Genomic DNA, 18,784 nt, shown 5'->3' with positions numbered 1-18,784 from the left:
AACTCTGAGTCTCTAGGTACTATGATGGTCGCAACCCCCCCTCCCATTTCAAACGTCATCCTCAGCATTTCTTCTGCACATTGACATGGCAGTGGAACATAAGGATATAGCTATTTCAAGGTACGGGATCTCTCACCCTATGGGGTTGGGTTGCACTATTTCCAAATGGAACTTGTTCTCCACCGGCTTAGCTTTGAGACTACTAGCTCGTTCCTACAAGCTAAGGACATGTTGTGTAAATACTCATGTCTTCCCTTTGTGATGAGATAGTCCTAGACATTGGCTCTTTACCCTTCCCTTTATGATGAGATAGTCCCATACATTAGCTCTTTACCCTTCCCTTTGTGATGAGATAGTCCCAGACATTGGCTCTTTACCCTTTCCTTTGTGATGAGGTAGTCCCGAACATTGGCTCTTTACCCTTCCCCAGTTTTCCTATTCCTCAGCCAAAAGGAGAAGAACTGGAACTGGTTTCTATGGTAAAGGCACTTCTATAATGGGCTCCTGTGGTGGAGAACATAACCCATGCTTGCACTATGTGCACTTGTTGTTGCATGTACTATGAAACATTCATCCCTGGCAGTACAACAACGAAACATGTTCCAATTTGTCCTAACTGCGGTTGTTGGATTGCTTGCTGGTCATGGTCAACTTGGGTTGCTTTTGTTGGTCGTAGTCATCTTGAGATTAACCTAGCTCAAGATTGACGCCAAATGTTTGAAACATTGTGGCGTTGCAGGCATGGTTTAACCACTTCCTATGGGATCAAACCTTGAGATTCCTCTTTCTCCTTCATGGTCCTACTCCCGCTCCTTCAATGGAGCTGCACCCAAAAATAGGGCAATTAAACACCTCCTTCATAAAAGTTAAGATGTTGTTTACAAAGCCAGGTGAATCCAAAGTTTGGAGGCTCGAGGCGGCTCTTGTTTCCAAGGATTCTAATATTACTCCACTTACATATATGTTTCCTTGGCTCATTTCCTCCCAAAGCTCCTCGCTTGAGGTGGATCCCAACAAATCTAGCCTTCTTAACTTCTGGAAAGCACTAGTGCTGGTCATTTGTTGGGATCGAAGACTTGGTGGGTTTGAAAAGGTGTGGTCTGGTACACTACAATTGATTGTATTGTCATTTCCAACAATTAGTCCACATCAGGTTTGCATTAAAGGTCTCTAGTGCTTCTAGAGATCAGGCCTGAGAATGGTTTCAAACCATTTTTCTTTTTCTTTTTTGCTGCTAGGGTCACGTGTCTAGGTTCAAGCCTCTAGACCCACTCCTCCAAGATCACATCTGCAAGTTTACGTATACAATCTATAAGCTCACACCTACAAGTTCATATCTCTAGGCTCAAGTCTCTTGGCTTAAGTGTCCAAGTTCACGTCTCTAGACTCATATCTCCAAGCTCACATGTCTAGGTTCATGTCTAGGTTCATGTCTCTAGACTCATGTCTACAAGCTCGTGCCTTTTTTGAATAAACTTGACTCACGTGAATGAGCCCACTTGGGACATGAAAATATAGAAACTAGACCTATGATAGAGTTAGTGTGTAATTATTGTGGGTAATAAGTGTACTTAATTATTTCATAATTATGAAGGACAAGAATTTTCTTGGAATTTGTAGCTTGTATAGATTGTATGCAAATCTTCCAAGGACACAAGTAGGTGTGTCCGTACGAGTCTTTATGGTAGTAATAATTGATCTGTATTATATTAAGTATACCTACCACTAGACTCACGTCTATAGGTGCACATGTCCATGCATATGACTCACATGTCCAAACTCATGGCTCATGTGTGGAAGCTCACGTGTCCAAACTCACGTATTTTTATGTGGCATTGTGGGCTCGCGTCTCCTACTACTCGAGAGCTAGTTTGGCTTGATTTTTTATGGCCTTTTAAATGTTTTAAACTTGATGGAGTGTGATGAATAGTCTTATTCCTAGGTAATGGTTGTGTTCAATAGTCCTATTCATAGGTAGTGGTTGTGATGCAACTAATTAAGTGTTTTAATTATTTTTTTATGGTTTAACATGCTCCTAATCTACAATTCTAATAATACATGAATAAATTAAGAAAAAATATAAAATACTTAAACAAAACTTGATAATCCCTCTCTAATTCAACCTAATGTTCAACCTAATAGAGCTCAATGCTCGTGTTTTTGAAGTGGGTTCCACTCTTAATCATAATTGCTAAGCTAATCCTTGACTCAAAGCAATGAAACCTGAGCCTCTTGGGCTCCAATGTCATGTAAATCACCAAAGAACCAAGGTTTTATCCTTACTAATTTATGAACATAGAATGTCCTAGTGCAAAATAAACTTAAAATCAAAATCAAACACACAAATAAACACATCCAAGACTCTTAAATTGTATGTTTTTCACAATATGACCTCCTAATCAACATCGGTCAATATTGGGTGATCCCAATGGCTTGGAATGGACGAAAAAATAGAGCTAAGCCCTAAGCTAGTGTCCTAGAAGAGCCACACCAAATATGTTCAAGTCAAGAGCTTACCCCCTTAGCCTTACTGAAGCATGTGCCATTGGGTCTTACCTTCAAGCTGCAAACTTCTTTCCATTATCGATGTTTGCTAGCTCATCCATTGTGTCCTCACTCCATTGTCAAACCAGAATGCTCCTTGCCAAAGGGGTGAAAAGATAGCTCTCAATTCCTAGATGGAGACAAGAAGAGATCCTCCTTTGCGATGGTTCTCTCACATAAGACGGGAAAAAAAAAGAAGCTAATGTAAGAAGAAAACCAACAATCAAACCTATCTAACATCCATCCATCAAACAAGCAAGATTCAATAATATGCAAGCAAGTAAGAAGATGAAAGAAAGAGAGCTCACAAGAAAACTATTGCAAGGAAATGATTGTGTATCACTTATTGTCGAAAACTACTTATATACAAATGACTAGTTTTCACAAGTCTAGATTGGTTAAACGTAAAAATGGTTTGATCTCGATAACTAGTCTAAAGCAACTTTGTATAAATAAGTCGATAGACTTTCCCTATTTAACAGCAAGCGCATGGTAAGACTGCTTTATATGTTCAAGCGTTGTCTACAAATAAGTGCATGTTCGTGTAAGTACGATGGCACGTCTTATAGTAGGTCGAGCGGACAAAACCATGTTAACCTATGGAGTGGTTAACGTCCATGTACTCTATACCCGAAGATTCAAACAATACTTGAGCTTATTAAACGTTTCTATTAGCAACCATAATACATTGTTTTCAATGTCAAGTAACAAAATTTGAGCATGTCGAGTCACCCAGACTATTGCACCCATTATCTATTCTCAAAACAATATGGCAAAGTGTGTCCATGGATTTCATTAATGAGATCAACCACGGACAAAAAAAAGGATATAAGGTTATTTCCATGATAGTTGATAGATTAACAAAAATGGCACACTTTGTTTCTACAACAAAAAGAGTAAAAGCCTTGCAAGTGGCAAAACTATCTATTATCCATGTGTTTCAATTACATGGCCTATCAAAATCCATTGCATTAAATAAAGATTCGTGATTTACATGTGATTTCTAGCACTATATTTCTAATAAACTTGAGATGAACCTTTGTATGTGTAATGTTGATTATCCAAAGAGTGATGGTCAAACGGAGAATCAACCAAGTCTTGAAAGATATGTTGAGAGTGTCAATGTGAATGACAGAGAGATTGCGAACATATTTAGCTTTATTTAAGTTTAGTAAAATTCATGCTAGCATTTCTCTACAACTTTTTCCCATTTGAATTGAACTATGTATTTAATCCATTGATACCAAGTACCATTAAATTACCGTAGCGAATGCCCAATGCGGTCGAATTTCTCGCAAATGCACTTAAATTTGAATAGAGCTCTCTGGCATGTTGCGGATCGAGCAGTTACATAAGCTAATTCTCAAAGGCCAATTCTCCTTTTTTCAAAGAGGAGAAGAAAGTATTTTGACTCATCCCTCGAAAGTCTAGGATGTTTCGTGTGGATAAATCCATCAAGTTGTCACCTAGATATTATGGACCATACAAGATTTTCAAAGATGTGGCTAAAAAGTTGGACTTAACACAAAATTGTCACGTCTACCTAGTATTTCATTCATGTGACTCAATTGCAACGTTATCTTCAAGACGGTGATAACTAAGTGAATGGAATAATTTCTTTGCATAAACCTGTCAAGAAGATCATGGACCACAACAAATCTTGAAACAAAAAGAAAGACGATTGCAAAATCGGTGTTCAAGAATTCCTCGTAAAACGGAAAGGATATCCCTTGTCAAATGCGACTTGAATCATTGTGAGTGTTACCAGATGAGGCACTGGTCTAGACCTACAGAATCATTGCTAGTGTTACCAGATGATCCCCTTGTAGACATCCAGAGGATTCTGCAGCCCTGCCTCCAGTACAGCTTGTGTTAGATGAGACCCCATTAGATGCCTCGGTGGTCCCACCTACTGAGCAGGAAGTTTCCATTGCATGCAGTGCACATGCACATGTTCTTTGCTTGATGGCATCATGGCGTTTTGGACACATTCCCCTAGCTTATGGAGTTGCACGTCTGCTAGGCCAGTGTTTTGTGTGGCTAGATAGGCCACCTTGTTGTGTGGTCTTGCCCAGCCACCAAGGAATTTGGAGGTCCACATCTGAAAGGGGTTAGTGGAGGGTGGCTGCCATGAAGTCCTCCAAAGGGAAAGAACCAGGGGTCACACTGCGATGCCGAATAAATAGCCGAAAATAACAAACCATGTAAAGCAAGAGGAAACCAGGCACGGAAAACTGTGGAAGCAGGCACCCAAAGGAGCGGGTGGGCAGGCTGAAAAGGCGAAGGGAGGTTGGGAGGGAACTAGGAGGTGGGGGCAGATGGTGTGGAGAAGGGGTAGGAAGATGTCCTTGGACGCGGGGGGGGGGGGGGGGGGGGGTGTGGTTGTTGGTGGGTCGAGTTGTTTCCTGCTGCTAAAAGGGGTGGAAAAGACTTACACAAAGGATGTGGGAGGAGGGAAGAATTTGAATAAACTCATAAACAATATGATGCTTTTACCAAACACAAGGTAGGGTTTCCCCACCCCATGACCGGATGCCACATCAATGCAGTCTACAATGTAAGCAATAAGTATCTTGTATTCCTGCAAAAACTACTACCAATTGTACACCTTGCTGTAACATTTGAAGTGCATGGCTTCACATTTGCCTTTTGAGCAGGTCAATTCAACCTGATTATGAAAAAAGTTCTTTTTTACAGAATGCCACGGGATGATGTTTTACATAAACTTTACACAAACCCCTGGCCAAAGCATGAGCTCCATCAGGTATAGATCCGCATTGCTCAGAGAAGCGAGGTTTGCCACTCATATTGCACTGCCTTTTGCATCCTTAGCAAAGGCCTTCCAAAACTCAGAAATACAACATAAGTGCATAGAGAGGAGAGCTCAGTCTCTTTCACTCTGCCCAGTAGCTGACAAGTACCTCATCTTTCCAAGAAAGATGTGCATAGTGAGGAGAGCTCGCTCTTGCACACTCCGACCAGAAGCTCACTAAGTACACATCTTCTCTAGAGACACTGATTCCACCACAACAAAGTCCACGCCTGAACCTAGACATCTGTCTCGTAGAGAGGAGAGCTCATTCTTTTACACTACCCAGAAGCTCACTAAGTACACTCCTCATCTTTTCTAGAGACACTGGTTTCACCACAACACAGTCCATGCCTGAACCTAGACATCGGTCTCGAGTGAAACGGTCAGAATTTGCAGTCAAGGCTATGAGTAAAGGTCTACCAGGTCCAGTGGTGGGATATCTTTCTAGAATACGAGCTGCCACTTCAAGACCTTCCATGCCAGGTGTTAATATATCAATTAAGATGATTTTAAAGCTTTGAACAGCATGGGCAATTGTCTGCAGAGCCTCACCACCTATGTTTGTAAATGTCACCTCGCAGCCTAGCCGATTCAACACCCCCTTCATGACAGCCTGGTCCACACTGCAAAGTCGTATAGAGGAGCTGTAGTTAGTCATCTTGGATAACAACAAGCTCCAAACAATATGAAAACCTATAGCTTCAAGTTAAGATGTCTTGTCAAGGTCCTAAATATTTGTATGACTGTTGATTACAAACTAACACAAAATGTCAATTAATCAAAGAATGTTTCTTTCAACCATGTATGACACAACAGAAAAAAAAGAAAGGGAAAAGGGGCCCCAGAGGGGAAGGGGGGTGCATTACACGCCTATAGCAATGCCTCAGGCTACGAAGAAGAAAAGACCACGCACCAAATATGCATAATGCTGCTCTATGCTCCTGCATAGCTTCCTGAAGGTGTGAGTGAGTGTGATCAGCCCAAATGGCACTGACTGTCTATGCTGGCAGAGTAGGAGTCCCAACTATGGTCTCCCAACAGCACATGTGCCACACAATGAGGCTGATAATCATCTCCAACCTGCAATCTTGCAATGTGGGGGGGTCCCAATGCAATGAGAGCCCTAATCTTGTGGATAAATAACTATTAATGAGAATAATGGCACACAACTCTTAACCGATTCAGACGACACATTAAGCATAGTATATCACATGCAACTAACAGCGGAAGACTTAAGATGAGATAAACGCAATTAATCACAGATTAGCACACATGCGTGACAAATGCGATAGATGAGGGAGATTTGACCTAATCTACTATGCATTGATATGAATGTAAATTACAATGAATGGAAATGCAAACCCTAGAATGGTCGCTTTCTTGGTATGATGCTTGTATTCATGGTATGTCGGGGAACCCTCGAGTCTGATGGCTGCCCACTATCTCCAAGCATATGCCAAAAGTACTCTTGCATAAGGTCGTACAGCAGCCACGCAGCCCCCGCAGGCAGCTGTACAGCAGGCAAGTACAGCCATACAGCTGGCACTTCCATAAAGGTCTGTACAATCGTACAGGGGCAGGCAGAGCTGGCCGTACAGTGGTGCAGGGAGCTGGTTGTACAGCTGAATTCTAGGTGTCCTTATTAAGGACCTCAGCACCCCACACATGGTTCAAATACAAATGGGTGGAGGGTTTAACAAATGCCCAGTGCCCACATTAAAGGTGTTCACATTCACTTATTAATGAGTGAAAACACTTCGGGCTGAAAATTTGGTTCTCCCCTCAAACAATTGTTTGGGCTGAATTCTGGCACATGTTTGGAGTCCTGCAAAATGCTAACATCTTGTCATGATGCACTCATATCATAGCTAATCATGCTTAGGGAGCAAAATGGTGACACCCAAAGTGTCAAAGTGACCCCACTGCCACGAAGTGGAGTGGCCATCCAGGAACCCGAAAAGGCAATGGTGAGCAGTTGACCATAGGAAAGTATGACATTGCAAGATGGAAGGTGCTCCAATGTGTCTCTAGAACTTGGTAGGAGTCTGAGCTATTGCTATTATGCCCTTTGTCGACCAGTGGTATCATAGGTGGGAGGTAGAACCATGTCTCTTTCTGGTATCGCTGGTGAGCGGTAGCCTCACTCTCAGGAGCCTCATTGAGCAGGCTAAGGCGGATGGCAGACACCATTATTGACCCGCGGGGGGGGGGGGGGGGGGGGGGGGGGGGGAGGGCGGTTTCGGGGGGAGAGATTTGGGGGCATGTTTCTCCATGTGGCAAGCCTCCCAGGATAGATTGACCAGAGGATATGCTTGGGATAGAGTGCATTACGATCATTCTTGTATACTTTATAGCATGCTCCCCTGTTTGTTCTGTGCATTTACCTAGGACTCAGCTTTAGTTACTAGGTTTCCAATTTCAGTTTCAGTTTTGTTTCAGTTTTCCATGATGATGATATTCCATGGATACTTGTAATCATCTTTTGTCTCATAGGCCCATCGGGCCTTTTGTAAGATGTAAAAACAACTTTCTTTCTTTCTTTCTCTCTAACAAGAGCCAACCTCTTATAAAGCCATACGACAGTGGCAGTATACTATCCCTTCGTAGCACCATTCAAAATCCATCAATCTTTGTCTTCTATGCCCTTCCCTTCTGGACCTTATTCATGGCACCAAAACACGCTTTGTTGGGATAGGAGCATATGTGGATAACATCTTCAACTTTTGGGAGGTAACTAACTACTGTGGCCAAGGCCACAAGAGAGGAGATAATGGTTCTACCCTAGGTTTTGGAAAGGCTTATGATAGGGTCATTGGGCTTTTGTGGAAGGCACTGTGTTAAAGAGGGCTTCAGCCTTCTCCTCATTATTCTGGCATCTCCTACAAATCCTCAACAACAAAGTGACTAAAAATAACTGACTAAAAATTATACATGGGACATGCTGACTTACAGATTCTCAATTATTGCAAGGGCCTGGATGCCTGTAAAGTCTCCCCAGACATTACTCAAGGTAGTAGTAAGAGAAGATTTTCGGGTGTCACTTGAGTGTTCTGGAAGTTGCAATTTTACGATAAAAGTCACAGTACAACCCTTTCCAAGCCCAGCACTTTCAATCCATATATGCCCTTCCATCAAAGTCACAAACCTGAACCCAAAACGTATTCTATGAGATCTAGCACACCATTAAATCCATCTAAAATCTTATCTTGAAAGAGAGCACCAAGGCTCCTGTTATCGAGGTCTAGTGCTTCAAGATCCCACCTCTTACAAATGGCTAAACCAAGGCCCGTTCCTCCGGGGCTCCTAGTGATTGCTGAGTCAACTTGCACAAATTTGTTGAACAACTTAGGTATGTCGACAGGATTGACACCAAAACCTGTGTCTTGGACCTGCAATGTGTGGCGTACCTTTTAGAGCTTAGCAACCCCGTGTATGTAACTCAACTCAAAGGATTTTTGGGACAATTAGGCTTCTACAGAAGGTATATCCATGAACACTTTTGGATACATATGAATACATTAGAATCCCAAAAGAAAATTAGAAAGAGATTAGGTACTTCAAAACTGTAAGCATGCTTTCACCTGTACTCTGAGGAAGAAATGTCCCTTGTCATGAACCGGATGGAAGTCAGGAAACCGGGGATCCTTTAAATATTCTGGCCTTTCCAAGCAGACAGTAACCACCACACTGCCCTCTTTTGTGAACTTGATGGCATTTCCAACCACATTCAGAGTAGTCTGCATCAACCGCTTATCATCACCCATGGCATATTCTGGAAGATCTGGGTCTAAATGTAACGTCACCAGAAGCTTTTTCACTGCTGCAATGGGTTTCACCAAGTTGAGTACCTGAAACACAGTTACAAAGCCTCTCGTCTGTCAGGAAAATCAACACACGCAGAGGAATATTTTTTAACTATTTAAGGGTCAATTTAGAAGCAATGGAAGCCATAACAATACCTCTCTGAACGTGACAGACAAGTTGAAAGTGCGCACATCAAGCTCAAGGCTCCCATCCTCTAGGCGGGACATATCTAGCACATCATTCATCAATGTTGCAAAAAGATTGCTACTTTTCAGAACAGTTTCCACCATCGACCTTTGTTCCGGAGTAAGGTCAGTTTCTTTCAGGAGAGACGTTAATGCAATGATTGCATTAATTGGGGTCCGCATCTCATGGTTCATCACGGCGAGAAAATCATTCCGTGCACGGATTGCCGTCTCAGCTTCTCGTCGAGCCATGTCAAGCGCAACATTCTGCTCCATTAGAAGATCTCGGGCTCTCATTGACTCCTCTAAAATTGCAGCGTGTGAGAGGGCGACAGCTACCTGATAGAAGCACCAAGCAAGAATACATCATATTCTCATGAGAATGTCAATTTGGTATCTACCAAATCCAAAGCAGGTGTAGCGATTATGACACAATTATGAAGTTGAGTGAAAATCCGCACCTGTTCTGCCACTACCTCGACAAGTTCCAGCTCATGGACATGCCACCTGCGGGCGCTGTCGGACGGCAGCATCAGAACCATAAGAGCATAAGGTCGCTTTGAGAGGTCCGGCCAATCTGCAATTTCAAAATTATTGAGGTGCAACAAAGGCACTCGCATTGCTACAACATCACCCGCCATATATTTCCCTGCTATGGGGCGTGTAACGGCTACAGGACTATTGGGAGAGATAACCATGGCCCTGTGGCTGCTGAACACTTGTCTAATCGTAGGGTGATAAATGGGCACAGTCATTGATACTGGTTTGTGCAGCCGAAGTGTGTGGGAGAGCTGCAATTCTACCCCACTGTGTGTCGGCATCCATAGTGTGCATTCTTCCAATGCCAGCGTCTTTCCTAGCTCGACAAGTGTCGTGTTTAGAATCATATGCCTGTCCAACGTGCTTCTTATCTCTTGAGTCAGCATCCTCACATGCCGGCCAGTTTCCTCTTGCGTCCGTATCAGTCCCATTTCCCGGTCAAGCTCCGCCGCTTTGTTTTTCAAAAAGAGCTCCCTGGTCTTCACACTCAGCAAATCAGGGATGATGTGGACAAGCATGAGTGCAGTTGCACATGAAACCACTGCTGTCAGCACCTTTGCAACAGTCATCACCAATGTGACCGTCCTTGAATGAGTAGTGAAGGTCCACAGGCTTATTAAATGTGTTGCTCCACACAGTACAATGAAGGCCCCGAACTGCACCAGCACCCATCTGTATGGAAAGACGGCTGAATTCTTTACAAAGTATATAAGTTCCAATGGTATTGAGAAGTAAGCCAAAGCAATGAAGAAATCTGAAATGTATTGATATCTCATGAAAAGATCGTCTGGAGGCCACTGTGGCTCCACACAATTGCAAGACTCCATCATTATGAACCAATAATCCAATATAGCTCCCTTCTTTGGCACGAGCTACATGCTTTTATAAGGGCCTTGAAAAGTTATATGAAGGCAGCGCCTGCCAGATCCAACCAAAAACAACATAAGTTTCATAACTGTATCAAATTGTTAACAAGAACATCGCAAGGCTCAAATACCAATGATGGACCCCTCCAAATTGCCAAGTAAACATTTTTGCATCCCAACTTAGACACAGAGAAAAAACCATCTTTGATCAAAGCTTATAGGGTGGGTTCACAACGATGCACCAGATACAATTCACGCAGACCGCAGCTCTTGAATTTTCTTAAGCCAACAAGGATGCACGCAATCTGCTCTTGGCAAGAACGTGTGTCCCCAAAATCAAACTGCTGGACCAGCATAGCTTCCACCGTGACAAAAATAGGTGGCCCAGCCACATCACTCCCAGCTCTGATAGTGACGTGCAGGTCTCTAAGAGAGCAGAGAGCATACCACAGGAGCAGTGGATATGCAGAGTGCACAACTGGGGGGAGAGAGACAGAGGAGCACCACTTGTTCAGATGCCCAGTCTACTACGAGATACAAACAAAGTTTTATTGTCTCTTCAGAGAGGAGTTTGGCCCCTTATCACATGTGATGCACTACAGAGATCAGTGATGCTTGGGACTGTACTTGCTAAAGTACACCATCATAAAGAGGATTTAGCAACACAACATGCATGGAGGCAAGATACCATGCAGATATCTATTACAGACTTATTTGCCACTTATGAAACTGCCAAGACTGATGCTCAGTTTAGACGACATCAGGGGGAGGCACTTCATCATCTCATCGAGAAAGTGCAACCCTGAGCTCCAGGCGTGCAGGCCCCGTGCACAAGTGGAATCCTCAGAGAAAGGGCAAAGTTTCTTTGGAGAGCGAGACACCCCCACACCCAGAGACCCGAGTCATCAGCTTCAGATCAGGGACACACTCCAGCGACGCTGAGTGACACCAACATAGGAGGATATTGCCTCTAGAGTCTATGTATCCGGTTGCAAGAGAGAATGCCACATGATAGCAAATAGTTGTTTCATTGTTCATGCAAGATCCCCGTAGTAGATGGACACTGCTGTAGACAGATAGGATTTTTTTCCTTCCCATGTTCATGACTTCAGCTTATACATGGATCACAAGTACTACTTTTTGGTTTCATAAGCCGATTGGGTCTTTAGTAGGTGTTCCTCTCCCTCTCTCTCTCTCTCTCTCTCTCTCTCTCTCTCTCTCATACCAGGGAACTACAGGATCATCATGATTGGCCATTGCTTGGCCAAGATAGTCAGATCTATTTTGGATCGAGAGCTGAGTAGATGGGCTGAGACACATGGACTTGGAGCACCTGGGCAGGCAGGTTTCAGGCGAGGTTTCACAACTTTGGATCACATATTTACCTCAGGGCTCTCATTGAGGAGGGACGAGCATGGGGGAAGAGGATATACTGCTGCTTTGTGGACTTCCGCAAAGCCTTTGACATGGTGCCACGTGCCAGACTCATTAGGAGATTGCATGACATTGGTGTTCCCGAGGAGATGCAGTGGGGCATTTATGCATTATATGAGGCGGTGATAGGCAGAGTACGGACTCCCGGAGGCATGTCGGATACAGTGACTGGGATGCCCACTGTCACCCACCCTTTTTGGACTTTACATTGATGAGATATCCGACTACATTGACAGGATGGGGGGGCAAGGGCCAGTCTGGCAGGGGTTTGGATACCCATACTACTATATGCCGATGACATTGTACTTATTGCAGACTTCCCTGAGGGTAACAACATTTGGATAATTTGCAGTCGTTTTGCGCAGATAAGGACCTCACAGTGAACCTTGGGAAGACTAAGATCATGGTATTCAATACCGCACATGCCTGGGTGACTAGATCCGACCATCAGTTCACTTTTAGAGATGAATCAGTGGAGTACACCAGATCATATGTGTACCTAGGAGTCACATTCAGTGGACCACAGTTCTCTATGAGGCAGGCAGCAGGGGCTAGATTGGCACGTGGATATGCAGCCCTCGGGGCACTAGAGAGACAATGTGCCTACATTCAGTTTCAGGAGCCGCGCACCAAACTCCGGTTGTTTGACACATTGGTCACACCTACACTCTTATATGGCTCACCCATATGGGGAGCCAGCCTCTACCACACGAGGAGCGTCGACCAGGTCGGACCAGAGAGAGATTCACACGCATGATTCGGAGCAAACCATCGATACCTCATGAGATTGTTAGAGCAAAGATAGGAGATGCACCAGTGGTTACCGAAGCCTTGTTTCAGTCATCAGTGACATTTTTGCAGAGGATATGGGAGCTCCCCAGACAAAGATACCCACACCTAGCACTTATCTCTTCCAGGCAGTTAGCAACAGACGGCGATACACGATGTTGGTACACCCAGATGTGTACCTGGCTGAGATTACATGGCATGACCATTGATGCACTCCCTCCATATGATTACAGCCTGGACTGCCCCTTCTTGGACCTTAGTCGCTCTGAACAAAATAGGGTGATCAGGATGGACATCGTGAGGCTAAGAAACAGGAAAAAAAAACTTGATGTTGACGTGCGTGGGTTTTTTTAACCTACATTAATCAAAATCCCAAGGACCCACGTTCACTAACATTTCCAAACGTTAGTGAACATTTCAATCATTCCAAACGTTTGGATCAGATCCAAACAGCGTTTAGATGCAACCTTGCCACTAGGCACGAAGATGGCCCACTATCGGGACCATTTTCTACATCTCTCCCAAGATGGCTTTGTGACACAATCTACATAAATGGACACCCATCTCTCACATGGCATTCGCAGTGCCATTGGATAAATCCGCACTTCATCACATCAGCTGAGGATAGAGACTGGCAGATATGAGGGGATGAAGCCAAAAGACCGCATTTGTCAACTATGTCACCAAGAAGTGGAGTCAGAGGAGCACTACATATGTCGATGTACTGTGTACTATGAGATACGAGGGAGATACTGGTGTCTCTTCCGAGAGGGTTTTGGACCATTCCGACATGTGATGAAGTTTGAGGATCAGAGTTGTTTGGGGCTTTTCTTATTGGAGCACAGACACCATCGAGATACACTTTTGTTGTACCTCAGTAGGAGTTTTTTCCTTTCATCGCTGTTTAGGACTTTTTAGTCCTAAACAGACGCCATCGAGATACACTTTTGTTGTACCTCAGTAGGAGTTTTTTCCTTTCATCGCTGTTTAGGACTTTTTAGTCCTTTTTGTCTTACTTTTGATGAGACACCATCAGCTATGTACTATGTTTTGGTCTCATAGGCCACTTTGGCCTTTTGCAGACGTTAATATATCTTTCTTTCTCTCAAACAGCATGAGAAGATTGAGATTCTCAAAGAGTCAAAAGTACTTAAAGACACCAAGACATGGATCGCGGAAGAATTGAGATTCTCAAAGAGTCAAAAGTACTTAAAAGAGACCAAGACATGGATCGCGGAAGAATTGACCCCAATGAAACTCACGCAGAAGCTTGCTTGCAAAATTAGCCTAAGTTCATGCAGCTCGCAAAGAAGGAAAGTGCCAGTCTACCACGAAGGCAGAGCCCTCATACAAGATTTCCACAAGCTCAAACCCAAAAAATTAGACTCGACTTTGAGTTAAGATGAATATATTTGATGCCTCACATCGTAGCTCTATTAGATGATTAGTAGGACTTTTCTCTTTTGATGTTTTAATTCTGCTGGACCAGATATTTGGCTTAAGAACTTCATGGTCTTTGTATTGTTTATGCCATTTTGTCCGTGAACATTGATATAATATTCTCTCTCTCTCTCTCAGGACGGTGTTTCTCCCTGAAGGAGGCAGCAGTAGCTAGATTAGCTGGAGGGCATGCAGCCTTGGGGGCACTTGAGAGGCAATGTGCACACATACAGTTTCAGGAGCTGCGCACCAAATTGTGGCTATTTGATACACTTGTCACACCGACCCTCCTGTACCGAGCTCCAATTTGGGGGCCCCAGATCTCAGAGAGGGACGGATGAGGGATGGAGGCATATGGAGAGACCACTGATTATGATGATTGCCCGCATGATTCGGAGCAAATCATCGATACCACATGAGATTGTTCGGTCTGAGCTTGGTGCCGCACCAGTAGTGACCGAGGCCCTATTCCAAGCAGATGCCTTTTTATAGCGGCTATGGGAGCTCCCTCAGCAGAGGTACTCCCAATTGGCATTGACCTCATCCATACAGTTGGCATGGTATGCTCAGATGAGATCATGGCTTGACCTACATGGTTTGTAGATAGAGGCACTCCCACCCTTTCAGTACAGCTTGCTAGTATGCTCAAATGAGATCATGGTTTGACCTACATGGTTTGTGGATAGAGGCACTCCCACCCTTTGTCCATTTTTGGATCTCACCAGCTCACAGCAGAACCGCGTGATTAGGATGAATATCGTCAGAGTGGACATAAAGTGGACATGGATTAATCCCCTTGAGCCCTTAGGCACAAAAATGGCTCATTACAAGAGCCATTTTCTGCACCTCTCACCAGATGATTTTGTCACCTGCCCGGCGTACATGGATGTACACCTATCACATGGGATACATTGTGCCATTGGACAGATCCGGACCTCATCTCACCAGCTGCGGATTGAGACAGGGCGATATGTGCATCAGATCTCGGATGACCGCATTTGTCAACTATGCTACTACCAGGAGGCAGAGACATAGGAGCACTACATTTGCCGATGTACAGTCTATTATGAGATCCGAGGGAGATATCACTGCCTCTTCCGAAAGGGTTTTGGACTGTTATGCAGGGTCATGGAGTTTGAGGATCAGAGATGCCTGGGATTGTTCCTACTGGAGCTTAGGAGACACACAGAAACCCTCTTGGCAGACAGGAGACCGAGCCATGATGTACCTAGACAGAGGATCTTGATAGATTTCTTCAACACCAACACCAGCACCCCAACCCACACACCTCCCGATACCTCCTCCATCGAGCCATCACGGCACCAGCCACGCTCCCAGCGAGTCACCACTAATAGAGCAGTCGTCTTATGTCGTGCTCGTCGGCCACGCCCACCAGGATCCCGACCACGGCATCCTCACCATCGCCAAATCAGAGCCATTATTTCTCGGCATTGGAGGCACCTACCTCGCTTCTATGACCTCTCCATTCTAGACAGCCCCATGGTAGAGATACTTGATCTCAGGAGAGAACAGCACTTCAATTGATCAGCATACATGGATCTACTTGATATACATTTTCCAGTATTTTCTATTCAGTATCATCTAGGAGTCTTACTTACAGTTCTTAAAACTGTAAGATAGTTAGTTTATTGTACTTTTCAATTTCATTTGGTTGTTCTCTTTGATGAGACACCAACTTCACATGTACTCTCAGTTTTGGTCTCATAGGCCATTATGGCCTCTTAGAGACATTAATATACGATTTCATTTCATTTCTCAGTATTTGTGATTATCAAGACAAAGTGTTAAAGTAGTTTTTAAAAAAAGATGAAAGCAAACATGCCCACATCACATGGTCATAGCATAATGAGATCAACAGAGTTGACTCATAAAAGCACATTATGCCCATTTACAAGGCGTCAGTGTCATAAATTGGCAGAGGATCTGGACCATGGAATTGGCCTGCAAGAAAAAGCAGAAACAACATCTCCTGCACCTGGTTGTCACCCTCATTAAAGTTCTGTGACTGCTGATTGTCATTATCCCCTTTGTCAACATCTTGCCTGCCTGTTAACGCCTTGCACAAAAAGCTATCTGTTGCTGCCTAGCTCCATCAAGGTCATTAGTTGACGTGATTCCATACCTGCAGGTTAAAAGCCATCAAGTAACCTGCCGAACATACCCAGGGTTGCTGATGTGTCCCATGCAAAAAGCTTGTTGATCAACACATTTTGTGGAATGCTGATGTGACCACCTCCCAAAGACCATGACAGCCAGGAATGGGCAGACTGGTGCCATTCCAGCACGGCCCTTCCAGCTGCCGTCAGTCAGCCGCATGCTGGTGCCGTTCCAGCACGGCCCTTCCAGCTTTGATGGTGTTGGGAATGGATGTCCCTGCATCCATTCCCAACACCATCAAAGCTCTCTCCCCGATACCGTGGCACCTGGGAATGGCAGTTGGTCTATCATACCGTTTTTTCAGAAAACCAGTCCATGCCATTTTGGAAAGGGGGTGCAAAACAGAACTGTATGTCATGTGCCAATACCTAAAACATCACCAAACACTTGAATAATAATGGGATGCTGATGTGACCGCCTCCCAAAGACCATGACAGCCGGGAATGGGCAGACTGGTGCCATTCCAGCACGGCCCTTCCAGCTGCCGTCAGTCAGCCGCATGCTGGTGCCATTCCAGCACTGTCCTTCCAGCTTTGATGGTGTTGGGAATGGATGCAGGGATGGTGTTGGGAATGGATGTCCCTGCATCCATTCCCAACACCATCAAAGCTCTTTCCCCGATACCGTGGCACCTGGGAATGGCAGTTCGTCTATCATACCGTTTTTTCAGAAAACCAGTCCATGCCATTTTGGAAAGGGGGTGCAAAACAGAACTGTATGTCATGTGCCAATACCTAAAACATCACCAAACACTTGAATAATAATGGGAAGACAAACTAATTGGTAGAATCCAAAATTTATAACAGTTACTGCAAGAACCCACATGAATTCTTGGGCAGAATACAAAGACTGGGGTAAGCAGAGGAGGAGGATGTCACTGCTATGTTTTGATTAAATAAATGTATTTATATAAAACTGAAGAAATGCCAATTGATTGAAAGAATTGAGTATCGGTTTAAGCACTGAAAATGCCAATTGATTGAAAGAATTGAGTCTCATTTTAAGCACTGAAAATGCCAATTGATTAAAAGAATTGAGTCTCAGTTTAAGCACTGTGCCTTACCTTAATCCTCAGTCCTGGCCACCATAGCCCTGTTTAAATTAGCCATCAAAGCATTCTTGACCAGCATAATTTGGCAACCACCAGGGACGTTTAATACAGCCTAATGACGATTAGTCTTCCACGGGTCTAGCCTCATTGTGGATAATTTCGTCAAATTGGGTCTGATTTACCTTCGTGATTAGTTCAAAGGTTGCTCAGAACGGACGGTTAGAGAGCCGGAGTGGAACGCCCAAGAGAATGCAAAAGGAACCCGCGTGTTACAGAAAGACGGGTGTGATAGCAAAAGAGAATGGGAGGAAGGGCAGGAAAGGTCCGGGAGCTTCCGGAAAGGAAGCTCACGAGTGCTCACGAGTGGAGGATGATGAGAGGTAGGTGAAGGGCGGTGAAAATGCACAAGGAAGAAGAACTGTGTATTGAACGATTTTGTAAGTGTTGAGAATATATTATAAAGGTTGAGAATATAAAGGTCACATGTTTCAAAACCTTAAAAATTCGTTGCAATATTCCTATGTTTCAGAACCTTAAAAATTCATTGCCCTAGATCTCCTTTATCTTGCAATATATATTCCTAGCCATATATATTCAGTCTACTAGACCCACCATATGTCGAGAGAGAGAGAGAGAGAGAGAGAGAGTAGCATACCTGAGGAGATAAGAGAGAAAGAGCCCACGAAAAAAAAATATGCCACCGCCCACGAAAAAAAATCCACACCCTCCTCCGCCAAACAGACATCCACGTGTTTCCACAAGAAAAATCAACACCCTCCCCCCTCATTTAACCTTTCCATATCTCTTTCCACTTCCAAACTAATTAATTACTACACAAACAAAATTTGGCACCCCATATCTCGCATAATTTGAGAAAAGTCCTTTATCTCGTGGCTCATTGATTAAGCCTAAGGTCAAATAATAAGGCATAACCTTACCCTACCACGTAAGGTGGTCGCCCATCTCCTAACCCTATGTCGATGGCCTCTCCTCCTATAACTGCATCCAAGATAGAGGGGAGCAATATACCCATCGTTCTTCTCATCCCTTGTCTACATAAACACCAAGAGAGACAAAGCTATCTATGTCCATCATCATGTACAACTACCCCCCCCCCCCCCCGACACATACACACATAGCC

The 18,784-nt window shown here is 44.0% G+C and overlaps 1 protein-coding gene across 4 annotated transcripts; it reads right to left on the bottom strand.

Moving 5' to 3' along the window:
• Positions 1–5,152: 5,152 nt before the first annotated feature.
• LOC147606376 (ethylene receptor-like) lies at positions 5,153–18,185 on the bottom strand. Of its 4 annotated transcripts, none has more exons than XM_086791669.1 (8): positions 16,886–16,903; positions 16,411–16,557; positions 9,807–10,803; positions 9,316–9,684; positions 8,938–9,204; positions 8,618–8,745; positions 8,307–8,501; positions 5,153–5,979 (listed from the first exon to the last, which is right to left on the bottom strand). In XM_086791669.1, the coding sequence occupies exons 3-8, from the start codon at positions 10,713–10,715 to the stop codon at positions 5,622–5,624; spliced, it is 2,226 nt and encodes a 741-aa protein (XP_086647795.1). In that variant the 5' UTR covers positions 10,716–10,803; positions 16,411–16,557; positions 16,886–16,903; the 3' UTR covers positions 5,153–5,621. The 4 variants fall into 4 exon arrangements, 3 of the variants coding, with proteins under 3 accessions (XP_086647795.1, XP_086647797.1, XP_086647796.1); XR_015264926.1 differs by lacking the exons at positions 16,411–16,557; positions 16,886–16,903 and adding exons at positions 6,270–6,436; positions 17,656–18,109 and having other exon boundaries at positions 5,846–5,979; XM_086791671.1 differs by lacking the exons at positions 16,411–16,557; positions 16,886–16,903 and adding an exon at positions 17,656–18,185.
• Positions 18,186–18,784: the final 599 nt, after the last annotated feature.

This window comes from Cibotium barometz, chromosome 57, assembly GCF_041138505.1.
Source record: "Cibotium barometz isolate CiBa-2024 chromosome 57, ASM4113850v1, whole genome shotgun sequence".
NCBI lineage: Eukaryota > Viridiplantae > Streptophyta > Polypodiopsida > Cyatheales > Cibotiaceae > Cibotium > Cibotium barometz.
Note: the sequence above shows the minus strand (reverse complement) of the source record. Positions and strands in the feature narration are given on the sequence as shown.